Below are 21,368 nucleotides of genomic sequence, written 5' to 3'. Positions count from 1 at the left end.
GGTCACGCCACAGGAGAATCCTGGCCAGTTACAAGCTGTGACAACAGGATTCTGTAGTTAGAATGTAGAGGTCTGCAACCATGATGGTCCTGTGGGACACGTGGCACTGGATGTTTTCTATCCTGTTAGATACACGACTACAGTTTCCCATGCCAGGCTTCCCATCCCGTCACTAAACGGTCCCTGATTAGACAGCTGGAATGACAAGAACGCCATGCAGGCGAACGCAATAGGCTCTATATGCACATAAAATAAAGAACTCGTCCTACTTCCGGGTCTCTTCCTTCACAGGTGTTATCGATGATACTAATGGTGTGTTCACATTCACACTAGCAGATGCAAAGATGACGTGACGTGACGCTACGAAACAAATCTGACGTTTGTAGCCAAGGCAAAAGACACAAAGCTACAAATTGAAGCTGAGCATGGGTTCAACTTCCAGATGCAAAGCTAACGAAGCTACAACTGCAGCTGCAAAAAAACCACCCTGTTCTGGCTGACAAGAACTTCTAGTCCGTTTCCATTGTTTCCTAGTTTCCATTGTTTCCAATGCAATATAAAAAATGCCTAGGTCCAAAAGGGCATGCTGGATTGTTTTTCAATCTCCCTCGCCGGCCGCCACGCCTCTGACACACATCACTACGGACACACGCTTTGTTGATGGCGTCAATGACTGTGTGAGCAACAGATTATACAAAGCGACACATTGTGATCTTTGTATCTTTGCATATGCCTCGTGTGAACGCAACATAAGGCTCTGTTCCATTCTGGTCAAAGTCAGGGTGCTGGAAACCCTCTGCTACACCAGTGGGTCTCAAAGTGTCCTTGAGTGGGTTCCAAATGCCCCCCTACGGGTGTGTGACTCCATCACAACAGTAACTCTGACAGTGTACAAATGGAACAAAATGGACCTGTTTGAAAACCACTGTACAAACAAAATGCGGGGTGGGCAAAACATCCAACATCCTAATACATCCTAATACAGGGGGGTCAAATTATGACAGGCAATTCCTCCTGTCAAAATATGACCCCCCAGTCAAAAAACACTTTGTTTGAAATAGACACTCATGCTTTCCAAGGTGTGATTTGGGGTCCTAAGGATGAATACAAAATGAATATCAACATCTTAAAACCAAAATGTTGAATTGTGGGTTTGAGTTCACATGCCCTTTTGATGTATAGCAGACCAAATGTCCTGACGTTTGGGCAGCTCCAGAGCATGTGTTCTCAACCTGTGGGTCGGGACCCACCCAGATGACAAATATGATTATTTTGGGGGGGTCTGAAAAGAAGAACCACTGTCCCTGTCGTGACACCTCCCTCCACCCATAGGGCCAGCATCAATCCAACCCATCCTCTGCAGCGTAGATGGTCTAATATATTCTACGAAGGAGTTGGAATTGAATTAATCTTGTATCCACTTCACATATCTGTCCCTTTTCTGAGAATTTTAATTAACCATATATATGCAGAAGCCTCATGCATGGCCACAACCAAATATATTCATGATTGTTTCTAATTAACTGTAAAAGGAACTGTCGTTGTTGTTGTTGTTAGATATCAGAATGTGTTCTGCAACAGATGTTTCAGTTGCAGACTGCGGAAGTTGATTGTGTGGTGTGCCAAATTCCGGTTACACTGTCTACAGTACAAAATATGATTTAATTATACCATAATAATACAGTTATGCAGCTGACAGTAAAATATGACTCTCGTAGTCCAAGAGCTAAATCTGCACGTGCTTGCCTTGCCAGCATCTGTCTTAACCCATTTTGGGCAGGAACCCCTTTTGGTGTTTCAAGCATTCTGTTATACTTTAGCTATAGGAAAATAGCAGATCTACAAGCCACCGAGTGGCGCGCTATGAACTTGTAGGTCTGCTATTTTTGAAAAATCGTAAAAATGCGGCACAAATCTTTGAATAGGTATGTATTCATTCAGAGCGAACGTTTTTTTATTTCGACATCAGGCCTAAGGACTTCAGAGAATAGAATAGATTTTATTCTTCTCTAAGTGAACCCCTTGCACCGTATGTACACATGACCATAACAGCTACACCCCCAATGGATCCTCCACTTGTCAATGGGGGGGGGGGGAATCTAAAACAAACAAACCAAAAAATCAACCACCCCAAAACAAATTAAAATGTTGATTAAAACATTTAATATAATAAAACATGCTATAGAAGTGACATTTAATCAGACTAAAGTCTCCAATACATCTACCTGGCATTTAAGTGGGTGGAAACAATGTGAAGGCTCTGCATTTCAGACCGACACACGCTGGCATTTAGAGATGATTTGCATCACAACGCAAACCACAAGTTGCTTCAGTACCCCCCCCCCCCCCCCCCCCCCCCCCACACACACACACACACACACACCTCCCCCCACCCACACTATCCCATCGGAACTATAGAGGACTGGGAGGAGAGGGAGCGCTCACCCTCTCCCTTCAGAACTATAGAGGACTGGGAGGACAGGGAGCGCTCACCCTCTCCATGTAGGAACTATAGAGGACTGGGAGGACAGGGAGCACTCACCCTCTCCATGTAGGAACTATAGAGGACTGGGAGGACAGGGAGCACTCACCCTCTCCCATCAGAACTATAGAGGACTGGGAGGACAGGGAGCACTCACCCTCTCCCATCAGAACTATAGAGGACTGGGAGGACAGGGAGCGCTCACCATCTCCCTTCAGAACTATATAGGACTGGGAGGACAGGGAGCGCTCACCCTCTCCATGTAGGAACTATAGAGGACTGGGAGGACAGGGAGCACTCACCCTCTCCCTTCAGAACTATAGAGGACTGGGAGGACAGGGAGCGCTCACCCTCTCCCTTCAGAACTATAGAGGACTGGGAGGACAGGGAGCACTCACCCTCTCCCTTCAGAACTATAGAGGACTGGGAGGACAGGGAGCACTCACCCTCTCCCTTCAGAACTATAGAGGACTGGGAGGACAGGGAGCGCTCACCCTCTCCCTTCAGAACTATAGAGGACTGGGAGGACAGGGAGCACTCACCCTCTCCATGTAGGAACTATAAAGGACTGGGAGGACAGGGAGCACTCACCCTCTCCCATCAGAACTATAGAGGACTGGGAGGACAGGGAGCACTCACCCTCTCCCATCAGAACTATAGAGGACTGGGAGGACAGGGAGCACTCACCCTCTCCATGTAGGAACTATAGAGGACTGGGAGGACAGGGAGCACTCACCCTCTCCATGTAGGAACTATAGAGGACTGGGAGGAGAGGGAGCACTCACCCTCTCCATGTAGGAACTATAGAGGACTGGGAGGAGAGGGAGCACTCACCCTCTCCATGTAGGAACTATAGAGGACTGGGAGGACAGGGAGCACTCACCCTCTCCATGTAGGAACTATAGAGGACTGGGAGGACAGGGAGCACTCACCCTCTCCATGTAGGAACTATAGAGGACTGGGAGGACAGGGAGCACTCACCCTCTCCCATCAGAACTATAGAGGACTGGGAGGACAGGGAGCGCTCACCCTCTCCCATCAGAACTATAGAGGACTGGGAGGACAGGGAGCACTCACCCTCTCCATGTAGGAACTATAGAGGACTGGGAGGACAGGGAGCACTCACCCTCTCCATGTAGGAACTATAGAGGACTGGGAGGAGAGGGAGCACTCACCCTCTCCATGTAGGAACTATAGAGGACTGGGAGGAGAGGGAGCGCTCACCCTCTCCATGTAGGAACTATAGAGGACTGGGAGGACAGGGAGCACTCACCCTCTCCATGTAGGAACTATAGAGGACTGGGAGGAGAGGGAGCGCTCACCCTCTCCATGTACCAAATGCCAGTGTGAGAGGAAGGGGGAGGGGCGGGGGAAACATAGAGAGTGTGAGAGAGATGAAAATGGGTTGAAGCACTTTTGCTGACTTTGCTACTACTGTATGAATTCTCTGTCTCTAGTGCCCTGTTCTTAGTCTTGCATTGAATGTTGTTGTTGTATGTATTTTGTGTGTATTTTACTATGATCTGGCTGCAAACCAATTTCCCGCAAGGGACAATAAAGCTAACCTTGAACCTTGAAGTCAGAAGATTAGGGAAGATAACCTGGAAGTTCATGTTACTGTAACACGCACGAGAACATACTGTACATGCAGCCATACGTGTGTGTGTGTGTGTGTGTGTGTGTGTGTGTGTACGCATGCATATATGTACTGGATACAGCTACTTCTACAATATTTGTATACATTTGAAAACTGTTAGCCGTGGGCTGTTACCTGTATGTGGCTGTACTGTATGTGTGGCCTGTTACCTGTATGTGGCTGTATGTGTGGGCTGTTACCTGTATGTGGCTGTTTGTGTGGGCTGTTACCTGTATGTGGCTGTTTGTGTGGGCTGTTACCTGTATGTGGCTGTTTGTGTGGGCTGTATGTGTGGGCTGTTACCTGTATGTGGCTGTATGTGTGGGCTGTTACCTGTATGTGGCTGTTTGTGTGGGCTGTTACCTGTATGTGGCTGTTTGTGTGGGCTGTATGTGTGGGCTGTTACCTGTATGTGGCTGTATGTGTGGGCTGTTACCTGTATGTGGCTGTATGTGTGGGCTGTTACCTGTATGTGGCTGTATGTGTGGGCTGTTAGCCGTGGGCTGTTACCTGTATGTGGCTGTATGTGTGGGCTGTTACATGTGGCTGTACTGTATGTGTGGGCTGTTACCTGTATGTGGCTGTACTGTATGTGTGGGCTGTTACCTGTATGTGGCTGTACTGTATGTGTGGGCTGTTACCTGTATGTGGCTGTACTGTATGTGTGGGCTGTTAGCCGTGGGCTGTTACCTGTATGAGGTGAAGTTGTCGTAGGATCCCACAGTGTAGTGTCTGAACAGTCTCTTGGTGCGGTCCTCTCGAGTCTCTGTGGAACAAGAGGACACTGATGAAAGCCTTGCTTTTACATGTACTGTATCAAACAAAGATCTTTAACAACTTTTAAGCAGTTTTAACAGTCCACAACCAAATTGCTGTCTGGTAATTCTGGTTTCAACTCCGGTTCCTAACTCTTACCCCAGAGAGAGACTAACAACTAGTTTTCTATTCAAACAAGTAATCCTTTTACTTCCCTATTGTATTGGTTAACAGAAAACATTATCTGCATTATTCATTAATTCTTCCGCCATTGTTTTTCCAGTGAAAACTCTTATTTTGAGGGTCCACGGGACCCGAGTTATGAACCCCATCATTTGTATGTGTATTAACTATTAAGTATTTTGTCTTAACAGTTGGCCTTAGTACCACAAAAAGAGATGCATACTCTACGAGTCGGAGTCCTTGGCTTGACATTACCCTATTCAGCCTTGTTCTGTAGATGCGGTGGGTGTGTCAGTCTAATTATCCTCATTGCAAAATGGCTTGTATATTGTCAACTGGCCCATATGCTGTTGTACAGTACGTAACACACCTACTTTTCTACCTGATGAAGACCCGCTAGGGTCGAAACGTTGTGTCTCTGCCTTTAAATAAAGTATCCTTGGAGCTCAAGAACGGTGTGCGGACTGCCTTCCTTTCCCCTGTATGTATCTTTAGTTCAGCACCTGTAGAATTCTTTAGAGATGTGCGTGCTTCCCTTTGGATTCTATTTATAACATGTGTATGTGCTCAGAGTTCAATTAACACTGAAGATTGCACCACTGTTGCTCAGGTGGAGCTTGCGGAACCATTGCGGCCCAAGTCTGGTGCAACGCACAGGTCCTGGACCTGGTGAGACGTAGCAGGGGCCCGGACAGGAGTCAACCCACAGAGCCTAGTCCTTCCACACGCCAGAATCTAGCTCTCCCAGTCCCAGCAGAGAGTAGTTCCAACGGATTGTGTGGCCCTGGTCTTGCTCTAATGGGACTGATCGAGGGTAGCTACTGGGACGTAAGTCGGGACTTGATCACCCCGGCTGGGTCACCACCTGAGTGAGGGGTATGATGTTGGGAGACGCGAAACCCCGGTGACCTTGGGATACATCACTGAGGATATGTGCATCCATGGCAAAAATCACGTGTGTGTGTGTGTGTGTGTGTGTGTGTGTGTGTGTGTGTGTGTGTGTGTGTGTGTGTGTGTGTGTGTGTGTGTGTGTGTGTGTATGCGTGTGAGTGTGCGTGTGCGTGTGCGTGTGCGTGTGTGTGTGTGCGTGTGTGTGTTCGTGTGTGTGCGCTGTCACTGTGTGGTGTGGGAGGACTTATCCTGTGGGACTGTGGAGAGGGATCAATGGCCTCTCACCCACCCACGAATACACACAGCACCTCCACTAAACTGCAATCTGCTGACTATACACACCCCGGCCGGCTGGCCGAGACCCATTCAGAGCATAGAAACTCTTAATTGGACAACGCTGTGTGTTGCGTGTGTGTCTGTGTGTGTCTGTGTGTGTGTGTCTGTGTGTGCATGTCGCTAGCCTGATTATCAGACTGTAGCTTTCTTGAAGCTTCAGTCTGACATTGTCTCCTGTCTGAGCGATTTCAAGGGGGATGGGGATTAGAATTTCCATCAACCAATAACCATTGTTGTTGTTTTTCCCCCCTTCCTCATGTGTGTTGCACTGTGTGATGACGCTGAAAACGGGCCTCGGCGCTGATTGGTTGTTCGTTAGACCCACCCCCACCACCAATTCTCATTGGATAATACATTTTTGTACCGAAGAAATTATAGGTTCACAGTGCAACACCAGACCAAGAGATGCAGTCCACTCAGAGAGTGGGCGGGGTCTTTGGGCTGGATCCAGGCTAGCATGTCGCTACATGTGTTTATGAGTCCTCTAAGCAGCATGTCGCTACATGTGTTATGAGTCCTCTAAGCAGCATGTCGCTACATGTGTTTATGAGTCCTCTAAGCAGCATGTTGCTACATGTGTTTATGAGTCCTCTAAGCAGCATGTCGCTACATGTGTTTATGAGTCCTCTAAGCAGCATGTCGCTACATGTTGTGTTTATGAGTCCTCTAAGCAGCATGTCGCTACATGTGTTTATGAGTCCTCTAAGCAGCATGTCGCTGTGTGTATGAGTCCTCTAAGCAGCATGTCGCTGATCGAGTGTATGAGTTCTCTCTGAGTCTCACAAATGATTCATTTCGTTGTTGTCGGACATAAACCTTGTTTCCCCAAAGGGCCTATGGTCCCTTATTGTATTTTTAATTTATTCTTGTGCTTTTTAGCATTACAATGTGAGGATCACAACGTGTCAATGTTGTGAGCTTATGGATCGGCTATTTTCATTTTTATTAGACGTCAAAAAACCGTTTTGGACATACAAGGTTTCCACCTGACACAGACGATTTGTTTCACCTTCATTACGAATGCATAGAGTTCCCTTTGCTCCTCAGAATCCAGGCCTCCTGCATGCTGGCATCAATCACACCAATTGGACCACATCGGAGAAGTTAGTCTTTCTTGATTATGCATGGAGCTAAGGTGTGTGTGTGTGTGTGTGTGTGTGTGTGTGTGTGTGTGTGTGTGTGTGTGTGTGTGTGTGTGTGTGTGTGTGTGTGTGTTTCAACAGAGATTGGTCTAGACAACTATGACTTTGGAATTCATAACATAATGAAAACACTGAAAAATACTTTTCTGCAATCTGTTACACAATTATAATCATCACGACTAAAAGATAGTCTACTGGAAAGAAATAAACAAAATACATCTATAAACAAATAAAATAATTTAAAGACATATACAAGGTACCCATACATGGGCCCATCTGAGATCCCCTGCATACAAAGAGCAGGCTTGTCCCGGTCTAGGTCACCCGAGACTAACGTCATGGACAGTGTGCGGAGCCGGACCACAGCTGATGTCACGGATAGAACATGCCTTACAAAAAGAGATGCAAGCTCCATATAAGATCTAGCATGACACAGCATCCTGCCAGTGGTGTATATAAAGGGACGCGATGAGGACAGATCTTTAGGGAGGTATGAGAACCGATACGATAAGCACCGATACCCTTAGCATCATTGACTACAGAATACTTTGCTGGATTGGATACGTTCATTTAACCAGAGCTTTTAGCTGAAGGCGTACCGTAGACTACAAAATGAGCCTAATCTAAGCTGGGACGAACTGATTGCAGCAGCCACCCGCAGACCTTCCTAATGGGCAGCGGACAGTGTCAAATCTGACCGCTGTATGGGCTGTATGGGCTCAGCATTCCTGTAATCAGACTTGATGGCTCATGATTGAGGGCACCTGCCCAGTTTAGCTCATGCCATTCACTCTAGAGAGAGAGAGACTCAGAGATGACAGATCTGCCAGCACTCAGGTTTGATTTTGCTTTCCATGATCCACACACCTGTATTAAACCATGTTCCACACATCCACACATATTCATACATCACTGATTTACTGACTCCACACCTCATAGGATCCTTCAGTTCTGTTCAGGTATGTCATTCATTTATACTTTAGTTCAGGGGTAGGCATGCAACCTTTATTATCAGAAGAGAAATTTTTGGCCCAAAAACGTATTACAATTCTATCTGGAGCCGCAAAATATGTTTGCTTTAATAAAGAAAACTTTAATTATTCGTGTTTTTTCTGGTCTTTCAATATTACATTTTATTGTTTGCTAATTTCAAGTCAAGTATACTGTACCAGTAAGCCAGCAGCATTGGTGGTGAAAACAAACAAAGATGTCTTATCATGAATACATTCTTCTATTTTCCTTCATTCAATTTTATTCTTATTTTTATCTGCATGGTGTATAGGCAACATTGTTTTGCAATATCAAAATTAAAGAATAACTTTATGCCTACTACAATAATAAATTATGATTAAAGGTATATTCAGTGATTTCACTCAAAAAACCTTAGGTTTCGTTTTTGGCTGTGGGACCCAGCCTTTCGTCCAATCAGGATAGAGAGTCAAAAACGAAACCTAAGGTTTTTTGACCCCCAGGGGTTAACTGGGGACAGGGAGGAACTCCTTATATGGTCAGCACACTCTATAGTAGGGAGGATTATCACAACAAAACAAAAAAATAAGTGATATTTGAATTAAGTGAAATCACTGAATATACCTTTAAATGTAAAAAAGAAAACCTCTTATTCCTTTTCATACCACGGGAGAGGACCTATAAGAGCCACATGTGGCTCTAGAGCCGCAGGTTGCCTACCCCTGCTTTAGTTGCTTATGTATAGGTTAATTATTTTAATAAACATTTGTTATCGATTTTACATGCTGGTGTTCCTTCCCTTACTTGTCAAGGTTTGGAGCCAGCCATGACAACGGATATACATGGTTTCTGTACACATGGTAGTAGGCCGGGCGGCTGGACCGTAATCCAGTTTGGCAGTGTGCCGCGGGTTCGACTCCCGATCCCGACGGCCTTTACTGCATGTCACCCCCCCATCTCTCTTTCCCCATTTTCTGTCAGCCTACTGTATACCTATCTCTCTATAAAAATAAAAAAAAGGCGAAAGCCACAAAAAAAATATCTTAAAAAAAAAAAAAAAAATACACATGCTAGTATTTAGTATAACGTTGCACTGGACGGCAGTGGCTGAGAAGTAGCCGCGTGGGAATCGATGGTTCAATCCCTGGCCTGGATTAGTGTCCTTGAGCAAGACACTGAACCCCATCTGCACCAGATGAGCAGTGCTTTGCATGGTTTCCTCTACCATCAGTGTAAATGTGCTTTGGATGAAGACACTATACGTAAATGTCCCAATTACCATTATTTTACAGCACATACTGTAAGGTGTGCAAGATAGGAGAACAGAGAGAGGGAGAGAGAGAGTGTCCAATTGCATGAGGTACAATTGCTGAAGATGGCTCATTAGTAATGTCCTCAGACAGTGGTTTAATAATAAGGATTGGAGGGAATGAGACGTTAATTAGACTTAAAATGCTGCATCTGGTGGCAGCTCCACAGATGGAAGTAATGGAGACACACGCACACACGCACGCACGCACGAACAAACGCACACACACACACACACACACACACACACACACACACACACTATAGCTTTCACTTTGAACCTGGTAACAACAGAGATCCACACTACCAAAATAAAACGTCTGGGTTTCCGAGGCTACACTAACAGAGGACATTCCGTTCCCACATAGATAAAGAAAGGAATAAGTATGAGAGGTAATGAGTCTGCATAGTGCAGAGAGAGGGCTCATTCCAGAAGAAATAGGGGGAAATAGTGGATCTACAAGCTCACGTAATGCAATGCATTTTGAGGTTGTAGTTCCACTATTCTTTGCTAATTTGGAGGTTAAAAAATCACACCCGTGTGAAGTGAGGGGCGCTCTAATCATCGTACATCATCGTACATCATCATCAAGATTGGTGGTCCTTTATCCCACTGACATACATATGCCGATTTGCTCAGACACATAGGCCTATGGCGTAAATTGAAATTTTAATGTTTGTTCAGACAACATAAACATTAGTTCTCCGTCCGTTAATTGTCAATGGCATTTTTAACGTTTGTTCAGAGTTCAGACAACACAAACATTAAAGCTGTATGGGGCTAGCGCCTCAAAAAAAATGTTTGTCTATACATGTATCAAAGTTGGTGTTGTGACTTTATATATTGTCAATTACTTGCATGAGAGGAGGGGGAGAGGTGGTGGAGTAATTAGCTGCTTTAGCAGACAGTTTGAGGGTCCAATGGAGTTAAGAGGTTTTGTCTGAACTGAAGCGCTTTTTACTACTTTTCATTGGTTAAATATTTTCGAAACAACACACATACGTGAAGGGTGTTCAATAGGTGTTCAATGATTTATTAAAGAAAAATCCCAAACCTCAAAAATTTAGTTAGGTGGTTTCCCCCCGACAACAACGAAACATATCACACATATCACATGTAGATGGACGGGTATGGATTCAGATGAAGTTGGAGAAAATATACATATTAAAGAACTGAACTTGAGGTTAAATGTGAACACTAGGGGGTGGCAAAGGAAAGGAGAGGTGAGAGCAGAGGAAAGGAGATTCAAGGGTGTGTGTGTGTGTGTGTGTGTGTGTGTGTGTGTGTGTGTGTGTGTGTGTGTGTGTGTGTGTGTGTGTGTGTGTGTGTGTGTGTGTGTGTGTGTGTGTGTGCGCGCGCGCACGTGCGTGTGTACTAGATACAGTAGGTGAGACAGTTGAGAAGAAAGTTCTTTCTTTCTATCTATCAAATGAAAGAAAGAAAGAAAGAAAGAATAGGAGGAGAGGGACAAATAGAGAGCTTCATAATATTCCTGCCACTCTTGTGGAAAGAGGAGAAGAGGATGGCTCAGGATCATGGGAAAGAAGGTGTTGAAGAAGATGGCAGGTATAAAGTCTTAGAAACCAAAGCCCTGTGTGTTAATGGCCAAACCTAAAAGAAAACCACTTGGCTATGAAACCTGACCATTTCTAATCTTCTTCTCATCCCATTCTGGTAACACTTTAGTCCATTTAAATGTAAGTAAATGGACTACTTCAATTTATGTAGTTGAAGTTTAAGTGATGCACTTTCTCTAGAATACATGTATTCAGAAGTATATAGAACAGCTATACAGCAGCAGCTTTAAACTCCACTAGTCATTTTTATGACTCTTCAAACAACAAAGGCTTCATTGTTGGAAGACTTTATGCAATGTGTAGAGCAAATTATGCAACCGTTATATTCCCATCACCCAACAAAAGGGGAAAAAAGTAATTTAGTTGGAAGAGTTCTTATATTGTAGAATATTTGCATTTGAACAAACTGCTTGCGTAGACAGATTTGTGTTGTTTTGTGTTTACATGCTGCACAGAAGTATGCATTTCTCTGCACTGTGTATCTAGTGACGCACGCACGCACGCACGCACGCACGCACGCACGCACACACACACACACACACACACACACACACACACACACACACACACACACACACACACACACACACACACACACACACACACACACACACAATTACATTAATTAAAATGACCTTTTTTTCTTCTTTTCCTTTGTTAAGTGTTTTGTATTGATTGTACAGTTGTGACCCTCTCGCGCAACATCGTGGAAGACTGCAAACGATGACTGATCGGCTTCCTACTTGTAGTGTTGCCAGTCTTACAACCAAGATGTGTATTGCAGAATGTATTGTACTGTGTAATGTAATGTTATCACATAATCTGACATGGTGACCATGACCATGTCAAAGACGAAAGTATTGTGTCATTTTATGACCTTTTCAGGACCTCGTCTGAAAAGGCCAGACTTCTAGATGACCAAGCAGGCGGTTCTATAGTAAACAATCACGCAAGCTTCACAAGACGCAAACGGCACTGCAAATGGGTCAGAATAACAACAGTGGGACTATCATGGCTGTCTGCTGGTATACAGTCTCTAGGGAGCCAGAGGGCCTGTAACGTCTCATGGCTGTCTGCTGGTATACAGTCTCTAGGGAGCCAGAGGGCCTGTAACGTCTCATGGCTGTCTGCTGGTATCTAGTCTCCAGGGAGCCAGAGGACCTTTATTCCTGTAATGTCTCCATTTCACTGCACCTAAAACCATGCTAGAACAGTTCTTCTATGTTTCTTCCCCTTCTTTCTCCCAGAATAGTAGTTTTTTCTCTCCGTCTGTCCTTATACTCCTGTTGCACAAAGAGCCTGATGCTCAGACCGTCCTGCAGACCGTCACTGCAGGGGGGCGGCAGTGACCCACTTTCACACACACACACACACACACACACACACACACACACACACACACACACACACACACACAGTATAGAAAAACAGAGGATTATCTCCTCTCTCTCCCTCCCTCTCTCTCTCTCACTCCACATCTCTCTCTTCCCTGACTTTTGTCTACGAGAACTGACTTAAGAGTACGATGAATGTACAGTGAATGGAAAAAAAGATAAATTCTTTTTTTTCTCTCCCTTAGATGAAATTAGCGGTGTGCACATAATGGTGCCGGGTGGGTGACGGCGGGGACAGTGGAGGATAAAAAATGAAAGGCTGTAACAAAAGAAAGAAGAAAAAAAGGGTTGGATCCGTGTCAATGTAATCTCTATCTGTGCTTGTGGTGTACAGACGGTGCCTGTGAGCCCAGAGTACAGTAGATGGATGATATTCAACAAAAAGAACATGATGTGTCCTCTGATGGAACCCAATGCTTTTGTTCCACTTCAGGGGGATTCTACGGTGTGTGACAGATTCATGTGCCGAAGTCTGACGAAATGTACACACCCTAAATTCGCGTTTTTTCTCCCCATTCTGAATTCTTATAGAGTTGTTTTTTAAATTGCGTCAAATAACAAAAAGTAGAGGAGAGCCGAGTGCTGAGATACAAAAATCTCAGCAGCTCGTAATCATCCTACATCATACGTACATCATCTCATTCTTCTGGCCAATCAGAATTTGTGTCCTCACCTTCGTCTTCAATGTTTGTGTTTACACAAACACTCAAAATAAAAATAAAATAAAAATAAAAATATATTATATATAATAAATATATATTTTGTACTTACGGTACAGTACTTGAGTACATGCACTTAGTTACTATCCACCACTGCATGTCCGTGAACACACACACACACACACACACACACACACACACACACACACACACACACACACACACACACACACACACACACACATTGCACTGTATCTACACATTGCACTGTATCTGCACATTGCACTGTATCTGCACATTGCACTGTATCTACACATTGCACTGTATCTGCACATTGCACTGTATCTACACATTGCACTGTATCTGCACATTGCACTGTATCTGCACATTGCACTGTATCTACACATGGCACTGCTCAAAGTACAGTAGTACAAAGTACAAAGTACAATAGTCTCCTTTAGAAAGACTAGACCGGTGCCCGGCTGTAGAGCACAGTGCACAGAGTCGCTAACGATGGAAGTTAGAGAACCATGCCCCACCCGGCTATGCAATACCCGTTGTACGTTGTACACGTGACAGAGTACCCGTTCTACCCATCTGTCTGTGTCACTTTATGCCCATATATGGAGATTTCTGTATCTGTCTCTGTGTCCCTTTATTCCTACATTATGGAGTTCTGTGTCAGGCATGCCTAAATATGAAGTGTTGTGATGTAAGAACAGGCCAGCTCCATATATGGAGCCTGGGCAGGGGCCCTGTCCAGAGCCCGGGCAGAGGCCTTTTGTGGCGGTTCTGGTCAACCGTGGGTCTGACCGACTTGACACCGAGCACTGCACTCCATGTGGGGGTGTGGAACGCATGTGTCGAATCTGAAGTCGGTGTGACGAACAGTTCTCAAATTATGTGCATTACAACCGTACACACGTACAGACAGACAGACAAACAGAGACATGGTGCATTTATAGATAGATAGCTGAGAGAATTCGATCCAACAATGCCAAAAGGAACAAGTTTATCAAATCTATACCAAGGATGAGATATTGTCCTGTCCTGTGCCTGCACTCAGTGCACACTGTGTGGTACTGAAATATTCCACCTGGAACCATGTGGAAACAACAAACAAGAACCAACTAAATAGATTAGTCTGATTAACCATTTAACCCTGTATTATACCATGTAATGTATTATACTTTGTTGTACAATGACGGTGTACAAATGAGGTTGTAGGTCTACTTATTTTCACAATATATATATTTAAATACTCAAATAGATTTGAAGTCATATCACCCAGCCCTAGACTTACCCCTATAGCGGATGTGATTGGAAAAGCCTGTGTGGTCTGCCTTGACCACTGTCACCACACCGTCGATCCTGCTACACAGCACGGGCAGCTCTGACACCATGACCGGACAACAGTCCATTTCTAGCGGGGTCCCTACCGGTCCCTCTGTGGCACTCTGATACAGAGGCAGACCTGGCTTCCTGCTTGGTCTCCTTGTTTTGCGAGAGCCGGTCTAATGAACCATGTGGCCTATAGCTGGCTCTCCTGTTCCCCCTTCTCCTCCACCTCTGAAGACCACTGTGAGTCCTCCTGAGGAGTCCAGTCAGTCAGCACAGGAGCTTGCTCATCCAACTGGTAACTAAACACCATTCTCTCCCGTTAAAAAAGGCCATGCATGCAGCTTTCTTCACAGCGAGGGCTGCAGGTGACAGAATACTTCCTGGTTGAGTGACGGCAAACACAAGTCTCTGCAGTCTCTAGGTCTTAAAGTCCCACTCGGCTTCAACATGCTAATGTGGCGCTACACCTAGCAAATCACCTCGGCAAACGCTTCACCTCTCTGGTTTTAATTCCTTTGCATATTCGCCTCCTTCTTTCCTTCTATCCCTATCTTTGTCCTCCTCCTCTCTCAGAAGTGTCCGGCTCACAAATGAGAGCCTTCAGAGAGAGACTGTGAAAGTACCAGGGTGTCGGAGGAGCCTAAAAATACACTCATCCCTCTCAAGTGTGTGAGCACACAGCAGACATAGCCCTGAATAATTAAATTAAATTCAGACAACAACCACCAGAAAAAAAAACCCCACACACGTGACATAAGCGAAAGCACACATACTGTACAAACAGCAAGAAGAGGGTACACAGACAGACAAAGTGTTTCAGGTACGCGTACTACAGTACAGTACGATATTAGAATACATATTACACATACTACAGTACACTACGATATTAGAACACACAACATATTATACACAGCTAAGTCCTCAGGGTTCATTTAACTCATGGACATTGAGGAACGAGGGAGGGAGAGGCGTACAGTAGGTGCAGAGAGAGAGAGAGAGAGAGAGAGAGAGAGAGAGAGAGAGAGAGAGAGAGAGAGAGAGAGAGAGAGAGAGACAGAGACAGAGAGAGAGAGAGAGAGAGAGAGAGAGAGAGAGAGAGAGAGAGAGAGAGGTACCCCGGAGCACTGGGAGCAGGGTTAAGACAGTGATTAGTGTCACCCAGTTAGAGAGCAGTTCCATGCCTCTCCTAGTTAACCTGCTAGGCGTATAGAGCACTGACCCCCACACTGATATGTATTTGGCCGCGCAGACCCCAATTTGAGTGTGTGTGTGTGTGTGTGTGTGTGTGTGTGTGTGTGCGGGTGTGTGCGGGGACACGTAGATTAGACACACCATCGGACCGACATGTGGAAACAATGGTCGGACATGTGGTTGAACATGCGTTGCTCCCGTGCTTGCGGTTAGGGTTAGGTTAGGGTTTGAGGTAGGTTGTCGGTCTAATGACAGTCGGACCAGTATGTAAAAACTAAAGCCTGTACCCTATGTGCGTTTGTGCGTGCGGCGCAAACAAAATAATCTACCTGTGTAACATGCATGAATGAGTATGTTCTGGTGTGTGTAAATATTTGCCATAGGAGCGTGAGGACATGTGAGAACATGAGTATACATCTGTCCATGCATGACCCTTATTCTGAAACGTTCACAGTTTCAACGAACATCCTTGATTCCACAGTGTATATGCTTGTGTTTGCTGCCAGGTTCCATAGATGTGACACACTGCCAGTTGAATGCTGCGGATGGTGAGGCACCAGCAGGCGGCCGGAATAATTAGTGCACAGGATAACAGCGAAACCGTGTCGCGAAAAATATGTTTTGTGCGTCAGCACCGGAGCTTAAGGTGTATGCGCAAAGTGATTTGAAGTGACTGCACATGGATTAGACAGCTCCAGCACAAGCTATACTTCTAAGCGTGATATGGTGTGTGACAGCAGGTCTGACACTGTGAAATGTAGTCGGCTTTCGGGAAGAAACGCAGTAACTCGGTTGGTGGTCCCAATGTGTGGGTCGGTTGGTGTGCATACTGTATGTGTGAGTGTGAACGCATAAACAACATGCTGTTACCCAATGTGCCCCCTTGTCAATTGTGATTTGCCTTTACTCCTCTGTGGGGTCTGCTTCTGCTTTGATTCATCGCTCAAATGACACTGCCATCAATTAGGATTTGATATGGATCTGTCTGAGAGAGAGAGGGGGGGGGGGGGGAGAGATAGAGAGAGAGAGAGAATGCTCTCAACACACTTCACTGATTTCTGATGAAAAGTAGAGATAGTGGCCATCACTCTGCTGTACCTGCCTCAGACAGGCAAACAGATACTGAAACAAAGCGCGCACGCACGCGCATGCGCACACACACACACACACACACACACACACACACACACACACACACACACACACACACACACACACACACACACACACACACACACACACACACACACACACAGTCACACACACACACACACACACACACACACACACACACACACACACACACACACACACACACACACACACACACACACACACACACACACACACGTCTTCATGGTGTGTGGCAGTCAAGCTTAAGGGCAATCCTCCCTTAAGGGGTTAAAAGCAGTGGGAGTCCACTTCAATTGCCAGTCAATAACACTGACTCAGCTAAACCTTAATACCAAAGACATGTCTTCCAACTAGTGCTTCACTGCTTTATACCCCCTCTGTTTATTTCTCTCTCTCTCTCTCTCTCTCTCTCTCTCTCTCTCTCTCTCTCTCGCCAATAAGATGGATTAGTTGGCTATGCAAATCCGTTTGCTGACTCAACACACTTCTATAGCATGGACCGCAGTGACTGGGGTGAGCTTGCATACATGTGTGCAGATGTGCTTGTGCACACATACTGTCTGTGCACGTGTGAAGGAGTGAAGTGTGTGCCCAGATGCAGGCATGGTTGCATGCAATAGCATCTGGATATATTGGCTCAACAAAGGGGGGGGATTGAAAGTGATTTGTCATCTCTGGACCAGGCGTGCATACATTTATGACCAAATAAGGAGTGCTTAACTGAGAATTGTGCCATTAAAGAGGGACATTGCTGTGTCAACGAGGGCAATTCAATACAATTCGTAAAGTATAATTTCAAGGAAAAACTACATTAGCACACTTACAGGGGAATCATAAACGGATTCGCATGAAAATCAACCGACGATCACCAGTAGGTTACTTTTAAGAGCAGGTTAAAAACATTTTTATTTCGTAAACATTTTCCCTATGTTGTTATCTGACCATCTTATTATTATTATTATTATTACACAATTTTGTCTTGTTTTAACTTGATTGTTTATATTGTACAGCACTTTGTAAACTTGTTTCAAAAGGTGCTTTATAAATGTACTTTACTTTATCAGTCGAATGCAATCGAGCCAGTCTGACTATTACTAATCGTAACCCTAACAATAAACTAACCGGTCACGTACGTCCCCTATAACCTCATATCAGTCATAACCGGTCACGTAGGTCCCCTATAACCTCATATCAGTCATAACCGGTCACGTACGTCCCCTATAACCTCATATCAGTCATAACCGGTCACGTACGTCCCCTATAACCTCATATCAGTCTTAACCGGTCACGTACGTCCCCTATAACCTCATATCAGTCTTAACCTGCCATGTAAGTCAGTTTCACAATGTTTTTGCTTCAGCGGCAGTAGTTTCACTTCTGGCGAGCCTGCTGGCGATTGCATTCAAGTGATACGTAACCTACTGATGGTGATTATCGGTTGTCGGTTCGAAGTGGGTGGAGTCATGAGGTATACCCTGCTGTACCAAAATGTGCAACTCTATGACCAGGGGTTTCCAAACCTTTCCATGCCAAGGACCCTCACATACTCAAAAGCTCTGGTTGACCAATTACGAACTGGCTTAAAATGAAAGTAGCCAATTTACAAGCTTGTAGATCTACTATTTTCTAATGTTTGACAAAAGTGACATGCCCAAAATTGGGATGGCAGGTCGAAAGTGGTTAAACAGGCACAATAGTCTTTCATTTCCAATTTTCCTTTTGGATTAAACAGGCTCATGCACGGACAAGGAGCCCTTGAACTCAGCTCGCATTGAACCTCACGTTTAAACAAAACTCTAAAGTAAAAGTGAAAATGTGGTGGAATGAGAACATGGACTGGATACAAGACGCATGGATAATGCTGTTGTTTTGGAGTTTATAAACAGATCCAGAAGAACACAGTTTGCCGGCCACTGCTACAGAGCTGAAACTGTCGTTCCCTGATGTCATCGCTAGGGACACAGGCATCAGTAAGCAGGAACTGGGGATGGCAATGAAGGACCGGGAAGTCTGGCGTGATATTGTGAAATCCATGATCTTGACTGCGGTCGAAAAATGATGATGAAAGCAAAAGGAAAGTTTGACATTTTTGCTTGTGCACTGTGTGTGTGTGTGTGTGTGTGTACTGTAGCTGTCTGTTGGGGCATTGCTGGGCATAGGATGTTATAGGATGTTAATGGTAGGGTCACAAGAAACCCCTATAAAAATAATTGCCCAATAGTGACAGCAAGTGGATTCAAGTGGTCAGCAAGTGGATTCATGAATATACAGACAATATTTTAGGCCAATAAAAAAGACTATACCAAATTTCCCACTCGTCCACCTCGACTGCCGGACTACTTTATGTCTCTCTCCATAATGCTGAAACATTTCAGTCCCGTGTTTCTACAGTTAACCCAGCAGCTCATTGTGTCTCTGTCCATGGTGCTGAAATGGTATAAAATCCGGCCCTCCTCTCTTTCGATGTGTGTAAAATCTAACAATGGGAAACATGATTATTCTGAAGGAGGGTGCAATGGTTGATGGGTGATTGAATTATCGCACAACTGAAGAGGTGTCTGAGATTAACAATAGATGTGCAGTGTGATTGAGGCACTAGAGGTCCAGGACTATTTGAAAACAGCTGTCACAAAGTCACATTGCGACACGTTATGAGCTTGTAGATGTACTATTTTTGAGTGGTGCAACCACTCCTACAACCAGCAATGTCCGTGACGTTCACCTATGTATGTGACGTTAACCCATGCACCTATGTATGTGTGAGCACCAGTATGAGTACCAATAGGGGCGCTGTTGTGCAGAAACAGAGAGAGAGAGACAGTGCTGACAGCTAATGAGAGAGAGAGAGAGAGAGAGAGAGAGAGAGAGAGAGAGAGAGAGAGAGAGAGAGAGAGAGAGAGAGAGAGAGAGAGAGAGAGGAGGAGAGAGAGTGGAGTTGCACCACTTTTAAAGAAAATCTTGAAAACATCTGAAAACGTTTGAATATTTTTGAAAAACCTTCAAAGCGCAAATATTGTATGGGGGTTCCTGGCACAAAATATTTTCAAATGGGGCTTAGTGGACAAACACATCATCATCTATTTGGGTGTCTGTCTGAGAAGCACTGATGTAGAGAAATATGAAGAGAGACAGAGAAATGTTTTGCCATACAGAGACGATGTGATGCCAGTGACACCAGGGCAGGTGTCACTGGACTGACTGCCAAGTTCCTGTCAAGCGGACGCACAGATCCTCAAACGCTTTGTCAGCAGACTGGAACAAAGCTATGACTTACACTCTAACCCTAACCCTGGGTCAGTCATCACAGTCACACATGGGTATGTTATCTGTGTGTGTGTGTGTGTGTGTGTGTGTGTGTGCTGTGCGTGCGTGTGCGCGTGTGTAAGTGCGTGCGTACAGTGGGCCGTCCCAGTGGCTCAATAGCTGCTCCAGTGAGCCCACCCAGTGGCTCTAATCTATAGCACCCACTGGCTCAATAGCACCCAGTGGCTCAATAGCTGCTCCAGTGAGCCCACCCACTGGCTCAATAGCACCCAGTGGCTCAATAGCTGCTCCAGTGGGCCCACCCAGTGGCTCTATAGCACCCAGTGGCTCAATAGCACCCAGTGGCTCAATAGCACCCACTGGCTCAATAGCACCCAGTGGCTCAATAGCACCCACTGGCTCAATAGCACCCAGTGGCTCAATAGCTGCTCCAGTGAGCCCACCCAGTGGCTCTATAGCACCCAGTGGCTCAATAGCTGCTCCAGTGAGCCCACCCACTGGTTCAATAGCACCCAGTGCCTCAACAGCACCCAGTGGCTCTATAGCACCCAGTGGCTCTATAGCACCCAGTAGCTCAATCTGACCTCATCAAACCCTGTACACTCAAGACATGCTCCTTATGTGGTCAGTACAGAATTCATTCCATGTTGATCTGACCCTCCTCTATTACATTTTTACATTTTAAATAGTTTTGACAATAGTATTGGCATCACAATATACCACTGTGTTGATACAGGCTCTCAGTGGTCACACCGCCACAACATTACTATTATATCAGCCATGTTCCATTCAGTAACCGTGACATGAACTGAAACCCCAAAACTATCGTTTATTGAATCAAAGGGGGTTGCAGCAGGTGTATAAAGAGCACCCAGATAATCATCATTATGGTGGTAATAATTAGGTGGTAATAAAAGGCACATGCAAATGTAATCATTATATGGGGACACATTCAAAGCATTGCTCATAAGCATGAGCATCAATTCGTCACTTTGATGATGGTGGCTTAATTTGAACAATTTCATTCCCTGCATACAGCTCTCCTCTTCTCTGCCCCCCACCCCACCCCCCACCCCTCTTCGCCTCTCTCGGACAGTTCTGTGC

General features: G+C 45.2%; 1 protein-coding gene across 1 annotated transcript in view; it reads right to left on the bottom strand.

Annotated features, from left to right (window-relative positions):
* Window positions 1-21,368, bottom strand: part of shank3a (SH3 and multiple ankyrin repeat domains 3a) — a gene marked incomplete at its 5' end in the record, with an annotated part of 286,471 nt that overhangs the window by 39,429 nt on the left and 225,674 nt on the right. The window contains one exon of the mRNA XM_083764211.1: window positions 4,809-4,884. Coding sequence (XP_083620337.1) covers window positions 4,809-4,884 — 76 coding nt within the window. The remainder of the gene's footprint in view (window positions 1-4,808; window positions 4,885-21,368) is intronic.

This window comes from Protomyctophum parallelum, assembly GCF_964188405.1.
Source record: "Protomyctophum parallelum genome assembly, chromosome: 4".
NCBI lineage: Eukaryota > Metazoa > Chordata > Actinopteri > Myctophiformes > Myctophidae > Protomyctophum > Protomyctophum parallelum.
The sequence above is the reverse complement of the archived record's forward strand: the minus strand, read 5'-3'. Positions and strand labels throughout refer to the sequence as shown.